Source organism: Eleutherodactylus coqui, chromosome 4 (assembly GCF_035609145.1).
Source record: "Eleutherodactylus coqui strain aEleCoq1 chromosome 4, aEleCoq1.hap1, whole genome shotgun sequence".
NCBI classification, from domain to species: Eukaryota; Metazoa; Chordata; class Amphibia; order Anura; family Eleutherodactylidae; genus Eleutherodactylus; species Eleutherodactylus coqui.
In genome coordinates this window covers 65,839,915-65,852,181 of record NC_089840.1, presented here as the reverse complement: position 1 = coordinate 65,852,181, position 12,267 = coordinate 65,839,915, and the positions used below count along the sequence as shown (strand labels likewise).

Sequence of the window (12,267 nt, the reverse complement as noted above, 5' to 3'; positions counted from 1 at the left end):
AAGTTGCAGGCATTTGTTAATTGCGTATGTGCAACGGAACACTTACATCCATTGACTTCAATGGGGGCCATCTGTGTGCAATCCGCGCTAAAATAGAGCATGCTGCGATTTTTCTTCCGCTGGTGGAATACGCAATTCATTCCTGTGACTATGAACAAAAAAGCGAAGATGCATGCCTTTCAATGCTTGTGTTTTACCACGGATATCATGCACGTACGGCAATTGCAGAATCTGCAATCTGAAAAAGTTTTCTGACAGTGAGGGTGATCAATGAGTGGAACAGGTTACCGCAGGAGGTGGTGAGTTCTCCTTCAATGGAAGTGTTCAAACAAAGGCTGGACAAATATCTGTCTGCGATGATTTAGTGAATCCTGCACTGAGTAGGGGGTTGGACCCGATGACCCTGGAGGTCCCTTCCAACTCTACCATTCTATGATTCAATCTGAATTCGCTTGTGTGAGCCCGACCCAAGGACTTATGTGGCTGCATAATGGGAAAAAAGAAACCACTGATATCAATAGGACTTCAGAGGTTTCATTTTCACTATCTGGATTCTCCCCCCTTAATTGTATGGCTGAGAAAAGATAGGACCTGGCCTATCATCCCTAGACGTAGCAACTACATCTTGAGGGAAAGATCAGGCGGCACCTATCTTCCCGTGGTTATTTTCAAACTCCATGCGCGGAATTTAAAAAACCAGCGAAGGGGAAGGGAATCCCCTTGTTCAGGTGTAACTATCCTCCGTGCCGCCATCTGTAATTGCGCCCACGCTCGTCTGAATAATCTCTAAATGAGGAGATGAAATCTGCACCAAAATCAGTGCTACATGCAAGCTTTGGTGTGGATTTTGATGTGATGTATGTAGCCTTAACCTGGACTCAGTGTTTGGATCCTTGCAATGGGCACATTTATAGCTCTGACTAATAAGGCAGCGGTAGAGCGAGGATCAATACGTGGAGCACGGATTAATGGCAGGCACATGAAGTGGGACCTGCTGGAGCAGTGCTGGACATAAAATAGTCAGGGGTATTACAATAACCTTACTGTTACGGGAAAACCTTTCACATTTGACGCTTTCAACTTCTTCTCCCTCTCTGGCAGGCTATGGATGCTTTCTTTCTAACGGGGATTGTGACTCTAGTATTGGAGGATGATGGAACAGTATTGGATTCAGAAGAATTCTTTGACACCATTGAAGATGGTTCAGTTATTATGGTTTTGGAAAGAGGTAAAAAGTGGAGTCCAGCAAAGGTAATGTGTTTTGTAATTATTACAGATTGTGCCAATTTAGGTACAGCCTAATTATACCAATAAATATAGATATACAGTATATATGTTGTTCTCTTCCTGCCGACTATGCAAAATTGTGTAGCCTTTTCTCTGTTTCGAAGAGAGCTGGATAACAACATAACCTCCATATAGGGATTGTTCAAGCTCTCCGAGTCCAGAAGAGGGTCAGAACGGCCCAACAGAGAACTCTCCAGTGGGTCCAAGATGTGAGTCAACAGGGTCCCAAAGGTCCAGCAGAAGACAACCTTATTTAGAGTTGACATTAGAGGCCATCACTTGCCACAAGGGTCTGTTATGGGATGATTAATAGACAATCTATTTGACCTCCTTGATAATATGTCCTGTATGTGCTATTGTAAGGAGGTAGAAAATGCCTCCATATGTTGTACTACGGTACACTTTATTTATATGTGTTAGGCTGGACTCACACAACCGTGTGTGCCGACGCGCCGCGTACAAGCATGCAGAGAGCATGCAATGACATGCCTTTTTGCTGCATGCCGTCAATCCCCATGCACTATCTTGGGGTGTATGCACACATAATATGCACCAAGATAGAACATGCTGCGATTTTTTTTTCTTTTGCAGGAGGAGTATAAAAAACCTGCAGATGTGAGTGACTCAATGCAAATCAATGCGCCATTGGCACCACGGGTTATGTGCAGGAAAATTGCGCGTGAGATGTGCAATGACAATATGTTTGTGTGAGACCGGCCTTTATATGTGATTTACAGGTACAAATGAGTGAAAGTAACATTGTAAGGGCTTATTCACACAAGCCTATATTGGCCGACGTTTTCACGGAAGGCGATATACGCTACCCTCTGATGCCTTGGATTCCAATGCCCTTGCAGGAATGCTGCCTTCCAATAGATGGCGCTGCAGAAGTATTGTTCCATCTTCCTTATTTGCATATTACCCAGAGGAGCATGAATAGCTTTAGAAGTCTCCTCACTCACTCACCTTCTATGTGCTCTCCCTGAGGAGAAAAGATAGCATTTCTGACAGGGAATCTAATAACAAAAGTAAAGAACAATCCAGTTTACTACCAGCTGACTTCTACCTCAGCAGTTCTTGATTCTTTGTCTTTCCTACAGGGAGTGAAGTCTTATTCCTTGCAGCAAGAGAAACCAAAAAACAGTCGGGACATTGCGCGAATCACATTCGATGTGTACAAGCTCAACCCACGTGATCTGTTTGGCAGCCTAAATATAAAGGCCACCTTCTATGGCTTGTATTCCATGAGCTGTGACTTCCAGTGCTTGGGACCAAAGAAAGTGATCAGGTCAGTAATTAGGATGAATATACAGCGTGATTCTCTCTCTCTAGGAAACCCAAACATTTCTCAATCACTTATCATTTTTTGTCGGGTTCCCTATGAAAACTGAGATTATTTAACATGTATTTATCTTGCATAAAAATGTCTGCCTAGACCAATGTATCCAACTCCAGTCCTCAGGGACCGCCAACAGGTCATGTTTTCTGGACTTCTTCATTTTTACATAGGTGATGTAATTATTGTCGGTGCCTCAGATATTGCCACAGGTGTTTTCACTATACAATATCCTGAAAACATGACCTGTTGGGGTGCCTTGAGGACTGAAGTTGGGAAATACTGGCCTAGACATATGATAAAGCATCCAAGCACTTTTGCATGGGAGTCTGCATATTCGCGAAGACATCTGCTAATGTGATATCAGTGATGGCAGTAATCTCTTGCCATATTGTGTTTTTGAGGGTGACAACTAGTGCTAAGCGATTAGTGGAAATCGGTTAATGAAAATCATCATGAAGGAGGACGTTTGATTCTGACTCCTATTTAAGTTGATAGGAGTAAACATCAGGTTCACTACTTTGCCCTCCAGAAGGTCCCCAATGCAGCTAAAGAGCCCCCGAATTGCATGGGAATGCAGCCACATATCTTAGGAACACTATGCACCTCCCAAAAATTGGGCAAAATAGTGTACAGTGGTGTTGGGGTCAATCGCACAGGGGTGTCACTGAAAACAAAAGAAAGCCCATGTCATAAAGTTTGCAAGGTACAAATTCTACCAGGTGAACAGAACAGTCAAACATGGCCCTTCTCCAAGGAAAAACTGTAGAGGGTTTGGCGGAAGCAGAAGGAGAGCAGCAGCAGTTCCTCCACCAGCAGCAATTAAGGGTGGACTGTGATCCTCATGGAAACATGAGACCTGCAGCTCTTTATTTCCATATTGACATATTTTTCATCTGGGGAAGAAGTTGGAGGAGGAAACATGGCAGAAGGAGGAGAGCACCACTACCACCAGCAACAGCATTTTGAGGACTCAATGTGATCTTTGATATAAACCTATGCACAGTCATATGTGAGTAAAAATTGGCAGTGTCCTAACTGATCAGTAGAATTTGCCATGGGATGCAGAAGTCAGGTGAAATCCACACCTGGTTCATTTTCATAAATGTCAGTTGGTCCACATTGTCTATGGATGGGTGGATGCGTCTGTCAGTCATCACACCCCTGACTGTGGTGAGCACTTTTTCTAATAGCACACTGGCAGTGGGGCAGGCAAGCAGGTCTAAAACATGTTGTGCATGCTCTGACCACTTGTCCAGCTTAGACACCCAAAAGTTAGAGTGACTAAGCCATCTGTGAGTACATCCAAGTGGGAGCTGACATACTCCTGGACCATCATGGATAAGTGCTGCTTGTGACTGTCAGTCCTGCTCTTTGTTTTGCTGCAGGCTGCGACAGGCTGAAAAAATGATACCACACCTTTTAGACCCAACGATTCTCGCTCAAAATGTGCTCAAAGCCATCTTTTGAGTGAGAATCGTTGGGTCTAAATGCACGGACATCATTCAGTTTTCGTGCACGAGTCATTCCTCGCTCAATTCTAGTTTTCTTGAATGGAGCAATGAACTCTTATCAGCGGTGCAGGCTGTTATCACAGTCAGCAGCACTGATAAGATTCTTTCAGCTCGCATCCTGCTGGTAGTTCACAGCGGGGCGCGAGCTGTAATCGCGGAGAACAATACAGCTGTTTGCTTATGCAGAAGAGCTTTATTGTTTGCCCGAGCAATAGCGGCAGTGTCCCGCTCCGTCTGCATAGCTCTTAAGTAGCTACTTAGCTACTATAGACTATGCAAAGATGATCGCTCAAAACTGTCACTCAAACTGTCATTTGAGCGACTTTTGAGCGATCATCTATCAGTGTGAATGGGGCTTTAGACTTCCCCTGCTACTGGTGGTGGTCCTGCTGCGGTGACTTCCTGCTTTTATGCCATGAACTGCAGATCTGTGATCCATTGTGAATACATTCCTGTGGCCGTTGAGAAATGCTGTGCTCAAGCTGCTTAACAGTCTTTCCTGATAGTCCTACATTTTGGGGTCTCTCTTCAATGCTGGAATGAGATTTGGTCATTTTAGCTTTTAGCCGGAATCAAGGAGGGTGGCCACCCAGTAACAATCTGATGTTTTGATGTGGGCTATGTGATGGTCCTTCTGCAAGCACTGCAGCATTAAAGCACTCATCTACTCAAAGTTCCTAAGGGGGGTGGCCCACATTCTTCAGCGTTAGGCCTAAGAGTCTCCTCCAAAGACAGTGTTTAAATGAACCTGTTCTTGTTACATTCGCAGGGTGCACCAAAGCGCCATGCCTCAGCACGGACTCAAGATGGTATCGCGTCCAAACAGGACAAGCTGGAACACAAATAGGACATTGAAATGCATACTAGACTCATGGGCAGACATAACATAAGGAGTGACAAACAACTAAAACACTCACCTTGCATACTTGCACACATAACCAGATGGAATAGCTATCACATGTACGAGGTATTGGTTCATAAATTGGCTAAGTCACTTAAGCCTGTGAGCCCATGTTTTGGGTCCTTGTTGTCTGCAGGTCCCTACTCTAATGAGACAACATCCACAAGAACCCTGCCTGCAAGCAGGGCGATCATCCCAATAAGGACAGCTCCGTGCTGGAACCTAAGGCCCTAACTCGCCAAGAGATGTTAAATAATCCACAGCAGGACAGGACACAGTTTACACCAACACACTAAGGATAGCATGCAAAACAGAACAGGACAGTTCATACCTAATGTCTGGCCACCTGCACAGACCCACAGAACACATCACTGTTCACATACATATACACTGAACATGCCTGATCACACCTGATGTCCGGCCACCTGCACAGACAGTGAACAGGACACCGTTCACACACACAACACATAACAGGCGTGCAAGAAAACCAAACCCTAGAGTGAAGGGATACTAGCTTCCTCTTGCAGAGGGACTGGTATATATATGCAGCAGACCAGTGGAGATTGGCTGGCTGAAGAACACCACAACCAGCCAGCACATACATACCACACCTGTGGAAATGTGCTCCTGGAAACCCATAGTACTACAGGTCCCAGAATCATAACCTAACAGTTCTCCAGTATGCACAAGCCATAAACACACGCTATTCAACACAAATACATTTGTGGCACACCAAGTGAATCATCTGTTTGGCAGACACGTCTCAGCATCATGAGTACAGCCTACTTCGTTGAAGAATGTGATGGTTTGATCTTTGCCCATGTTGATTTTCATAGGGAAACATCCACAAATTCCAAAGTTATCGAGGAATGTTTGGGTTTCCTGGTGAGAGAATCACCATGTAGGACAAATATAATACACAGAATTTCCAATTGTAATGTATTTTCTTGTGGGTGCATTTTAGGTTATGGAAACCTTCAGTCAAGGAAATAACAATATGCCAAAAACAGGACCCCTTTACAGGGCACTTGTGAGGGTCTCAGTTAGTCAAAACCCAGTAGTGAATATTTCTGACATATCAGAAGATAGGAACATTGAAAACTCCCTTTAACAAGGCCAACTATACTGGGAATGGCCTTGTTTGACATTTTTACTCCACTAAATTGATCCCTCACTTTTTCACAGAAAAAAGAAAAATTAAATCTAAACCCCATTTACTTGTCCCATACAAAGGACATGAACAGTGTCCTATTCCAAGGCAAGACACAGGTCTATAAGACTAATACAAATGAAAACTTCATATATAAATTGTTGATATGGATATTACCACTGTTTTTAAATTTAGTTCTTAAAGAGAACCTGTCACCCAACTTTATGTTGGCCAAACCACAGGCAGCATGAACCCGGGGCAGATATGCCCATTCGGCCAACATATAGTTTCAGAAAAGCTGCCCATGGCTTGGGTAGCATGACCCTACTGACAGGTTCACTGTAAGATTGTGACCCCATTGTATCAAATTACCTTTATTTGTTGGACTTCCTATTTTCATGTAACGCTTTCTCCAACAGGGAGTTTATGCGGTTTCTGTCAGCAGCTTTGAATGGTGTGGGACGTTTGATGCTTACTGCTTCCGGTGCTCTGAGACGGTTGCTGGAAGGTGGAGATCAGTGGCAGAATCGAATTTGTGAATATGAAGGCTGATATTCCGTCAACACTTTGTGTAGTCTCATTGTTATAAGTAATCATTGGCTATGTTTGATTAAGTGTTACATAAACTCTTCCAGTAAGGCTTTACAGTATATACATGGTGGTATTCCACTCTGTAATAGGGCAACCATAGAAGTGCATATGGTTTTACTGTACCTTCACATACCTTTAATTTTATATTGAGAAATAATGGTATGTTCCATCAGAACCTTTCTTTCCATAAACATGGAAAGTGGAGAACAACTCCTTAAATCCTGCACCCAATGGAGTATTATACAGCAATGCATTAAGTTCCATAATTCCACCATGTCGTGTGCATAAGGCTTTAAAAGGAACCCGTTGCCACTTCCATGGCGATTAAACCATTTGTAGCAATAGGACATAGAATTATAGAATGGTAGAGTTGGAAGGGACCTCCAGTGTCATCTGGTCCAACCCCTGCTCAGCACAAAGGACAGCTTATTCTTAAGCTTATTTTGTTATTGTGAACAACGCCAACATACCTTGTAAAATAGACAAAGTTTCTCTCACTCTATGCTAATAGTCCAGTAGGTGGGTCTGAACCATCTGTGTTGCCTTCACTGTGCTGCATAAAGGCCCTTTCACACAGAACAATTATCGTTCTAAATAGTGAGCGACAATAGTTCAGTCTGAACGCAGCCTATGACCAAGCGACAAACAATAACTGTTAACTTTTCGTTTGTCGTTGATTTTATGAAGGACTAAAAATGATTGTTGGCTCGGGATGGTCCAAATCTTGCTCATGCGCTGTTCCCACAGATGGGCCCTTGCAGAGATCCTTTAGCCATATTGTGGACAAAGGACTGTACTGAACATGGGCCTGGTCTGTGGTCGCGGCGCATGCGTGAGATTTGGACCATCCCATGGATGATGTAGGAGACATCATCCATGTCACCGATCCTGAGAAGGACTGGGTTAAGGTTCTCAGTGAGGGCTGTACTGGACCATCCAGGCTCTATTAGAGTAGAACGTGGGCAAAGTCTGTATTACAAGGTATACTGGCTTGGTTTCCAATAACAAAATAAGCTTTGGAATAAATTCTTCTTTGTAGTTCCATGGTTGCAAGTGGTTTATGCTCGTCGGAACTGGTGACAGATTTCCCTTGAACCCTTTCCAATCCACTGTCTGACGTCTGAAGACATTCTGATTGAAGGCTGTACAGCTCCGATGTTGGAAGACGTCCGGCACGGTATTCTTACTGTATATTCCTGGCCGCTATGTTGTCAGGGGCCTCTCCAGCATGTCCCATACCGCAGTATTGGCTCTAGCCAGCAGATGGCGCCATTTTATAATGGCAGAAAGAGAAAGCCCCCTAGGAAACCCTGAATCAAAATTGGATTGCAAAGGGTTAATACTTGCCAAAATATATCCTAATGACCACTGGTCATTGCTATTTACCCATTGTCCTACTGACTATAAAATATACACATGAAATATTTCCAGTACAGTTTTCTTAGAGATGAAATAAAGTCACGCTATGAGTAAGAACCTTTAGGGTTCAAGATGCGTAACCCGCACAACAGGTCTTGTTTTTACTAAGCTATTTTAACCTGTGATTAAATATAGTATTTGCTAACAGTCTACCGGAAATAACATAAAAAGTAGGTAATTACTAAAGATGAGCGAATCTACTCATTTTGAGCAATTGCTCGATCGAGCACCACGATTTTCGAGTACTTCAGTACTCCGGTGCAAAGATTCGGGGGGCGCCGGGGGGCGGGGGGTGGCGTGGCGGAGCAGGGGGTAGCAGCGGGGAAAAGGGGGGAGCCCTCTCTCTCTCCCTCTCCCCCCCACTCCCCGCTGCAACCCCCCACTCACCCACGGGGCCCCCCGAATCTTTTCACCCGAGTACTGAAGTACTCGAAAATCGCGGTGCTTGGGCGAAAAAGGGGCGTGGCCGAGTAGGTTCGCTCATCTCTAGTAATTACTAATTACACCTTATGTTATATTTACTTATGAAGAAGTTTAAATCTTCATGAAAAAGAAAACCTTACTGCTGCTTTTAAAATGTAGCTGCTTGCCCTTGGAAACAGTCAGTAGTTTAGTTCCCTTCTACTCTTAGGCTGGGTTCACACAGGGCGGATTTGCCGCGGAAAATCTCGGGATTAGCCAGCCATGTGGATGAGATTTCTCAGAAATCTCGTCCACACGGGACGGCCAATCCGCTGCGGTAAATCAGGCAGAAACCGCGGCTTTGCCGAACGCAGCATGTCTATTTTTTTTTTATTTCTGCTGCGGCCGCACTCTCCTCTATGGGAGCGCCGGCCGCAGCGGAAGAGTGAGCGGCCGGGCCGCTTCATAGCCGCCGCGGGTTTTTCTGCGGCGGTTCTCCCGGCGGAAATATCGCGTTTTTTGCTGCGGCCAAACCGCGGGATTTCCGGCGGGAATCCGCCCCGTGTGACCCCAGGCTTAGTGTTGTGACAGCTCTGGGATATGTAGCAATCATCCCACAATGCACTGCTCTCTAGTAACAGAAAGTTGGAAGAATTATAAATTTTCCTTTAGAGATGAATGGAAATGTGTCAATCATGTGACTTAACATGTAGACTGTAACGAAGTTTTTTGTTGAAATGTCAACTTTTCCTTTAAAAAATCAGTAATGCTACAATATCATTCTTTAATAAATTATTATTAAAATGTGCATTTTTATATTGTAATACGGAGTTGACGCGATGTGAGGGCTAATTGCTTTTTGAGCTTTTAATTTCTCAGGGTTTTCGAGATTTGTTATGGCTTTTGGTGCAGATTTGGCAGACTAGAGATTTTGTAAGTGGAATCCAGACTGCAAGCTGTGGTAAAATAATGTCTGTTGATGAATCACAGATATAGGGGTGGGCACCCACTTGCATTTTTTCCCCTGCAATACGACAGAGATGATTATGAAACCAATGATTTTTAATGGTTTCATGCTCATTTGTGATGTTTCAGCAGAGCTTTGCATCGCAGAGAAGAAATCTGCGATACCGCTCAGTGTTTTCAATGGGGCCAGTGGCAGCAGCGCTAGCCCCTTTGAAAACATAGGGAGTATATCACGGACTTCGGCCACAGCTGTGGCAGAGGTCCAGGATGCTATCCCATTGCTTTCAATTGGGTCGGCGCTGCTGCCGGCCCCATTAAAAGCAGTGGTTTTGTGGCAACCCCCGCAGCATGATTTTCGGGGAAGGGCTTGAAATATAATTTGATGAATAGCTAAGCGCTGCCTGTAATTGGCTGAGCGCTCAGCCAATCATCACAGCCCTTTCAGGAGGTGGGAATTTTTAAATCCCCTCCTGCTGAAAGTTCTGGACAGCAGTGCAGGGGAACCAGCCAGAGGACGAGCCTGAGCGGCGGAGAGGTGAGTAAAGATTTTTTTTGTTTTTTTACCCCGCTAGGGATGATTTTCAGGGAAACAATGGGATAGCATCTTGGACTTGTGCCACAGCTGTCACAGCTATGGCACATGATTGCTTCATCCCTGCGGTCCCTGCGGGGATGAGGGAAACTCCTGTCACAGCTGTGGCAGAAGTCCGCGATATGCTCAATGTTTTCAATGGGCTAGCGCTGCTGCCGCTGGCCCCATTGAGAACACTGGCGATATCACAGCGTTTTCTTTGTGCTGCGAGGCGAGTGTTTTCACTCGCAGGGCAAGAAATAAAAACGCCAGTAGGACTTTAAGGACTGACATTTTCCATTTTTTTGTTTTTGTTTTTTTATCCCAGCCTCTCAGGGTCCATGAATGTTTATATTTTTTGTCAACAGAACTGTATGCTGGCTTATTTTCTTCCTGACAAGTTGTATTTGACACTGTTACCATTTAATGTACTATAAATGTATTGTCTAACTTAAAAAAAATAAGTAGAGTAAAATAGAAAAATTGCAATTGCACCATTATTACTTAAGTTTTATTTTTTATGGCATGCAAGGGGTAAAACAGACATGTTCCCTTTATTCAGTCCATGTTTTATTACAATACCAAAGTTTTTTAGGTTTTACTCTTTCTAAAGAGGCCCATAGCATTTTTAGTTTTTATTGGTACTAATTTTCAGTACCTACGACTTCGTGATCACTTTAGAATAATTTATTTTACTTGAAAGGCTTTTTTTTTTAATTTTTAATATTTTTTGATCCTTTATATTTTAAAAATGTTATTAAACTTAATTTACCTTTCTTTTTAGTCCTCATAGGGGAATTGAACTTGCAGTTGTCAGATCACTTCTACAATATACTGCAATACTTACAGTATGTTGTACTTTTACTGTCACCAATTTAAGCCCTGTCTGTGGCCTGCTGTGAAATCCATGGCAGACCTGGGAGTCTCTGCAATTGCACCCCATCTGGGTAACTGCTTAGACACAATTGTCATCTTGGTCCGCAGCATCTATAAAGTTAAATGGGAACAATCAGAACTGCTGTATGAACCAGCTGACAGCCACCAGGCTTGCAGTGGGTTTGAGAACATCCGCCTGTCACAGCTACATCATAAAGGAGGTGGTGAAGGAGTTCAAAAGATATAGAGTCAAAGATTTTTTGTGGCCTCTTATCTAGATCCGATGATGACTTGAGACCCTTTTACACACAATGATTATCGCTCAAAATTTGCTCAAAAGCCATCTTTTGAGCGATAATTGTTGTGTGTAAATGTGTGCCCATCGTGCACTTACCATGCACATTTCGTCCATCGCTGACTTCAGGCTAACATTCTTTAACAGCTGCTGTCCCGCTGGAGAACAATAGTGATGAAATAGAGAGCAGACCACCTGCTGTTCTCTAAATACATGCAATGAAGTACTAAAGGGCTGATTTAGACCATTAGTACCTATGCAAAATGATCGCTCAAAACTGTCAGTTTCTGGTGGATTTTAAGTGATCATCTGTGTGTGTCTTTACTTGACATTTTCTTTTCCTGTTTAACTATGTTGGTTTTATGCCTAACAAAAAATGAATGTCACAAAAAATACATAGTAGTCCTGTTAGTCAGACCTTGGGATAGAACCCCAAATGTCACTATTGGATTGGGCTCGGCTAAACTGGTGGGGCAGAGTCTGAGGGATTTTGTAGTTTTCACTTTAAGGCTAAATCATACAAGAGAATTTTGGATTTTCCATCTGGGAGCTGTCCAAGTGCACACAAGACTAGATTTAGGCCCCACCCCCAGAGTACTAAGTATGTCATTTCACAGATCTGTTTTTTCACATGGTCTGCATGAAACAAATCACAGAATGCACTATTTTGGTCTGATTTGAAGGCAGACTTGTCCATTTAGGTCAACAGATTTGTTAATATGAACAGGACACAAATGGCATCAGTGTGTTGGCCATTTTTTGTAGATGCAACACAGGAAAGTTTTTAAAAGCTCATGTGAATTAGCCCTTAAAGAGGTATTCCTGTCTCAGCTAAGCATGACTAAGATTGGAATACCAGTGGCCCCCAAAAGATGAGGTATTACGGAAACAGCTAGACTGGCTTTTCTACACTGTTTCAATAACTCCCATAGAAGTGAATGGAAATTACAGAAACAATG

The 12,267-nt window shown here is 43.5% G+C and overlaps 1 protein-coding gene across 1 annotated transcript in view; it reads left to right on the top strand.

Annotated features, from left to right (window-relative positions):
* Positions 1 to 7,624, top strand: part of CIDEB (cell death inducing DFFA like effector b) — a 20,709-nt gene extending 13,085 nt beyond the window's left edge. Inside the window, exons 3-5 of the mRNA XM_066598599.1 lie at positions 1,102 to 1,251; positions 2,388 to 2,575; positions 6,608 to 7,624. Coding sequence (XP_066454696.1) covers positions 1,102 to 1,251; positions 2,388 to 2,575; positions 6,608 to 6,740 — 471 coding nt within the window. The 3' untranslated portion in view covers positions 6,741 to 7,624. The remainder of the gene's footprint in view (positions 1 to 1,101; positions 1,252 to 2,387; positions 2,576 to 6,607) is intronic.
* Positions 7,625 to 12,267: the final 4,643 nt, after the last annotated feature.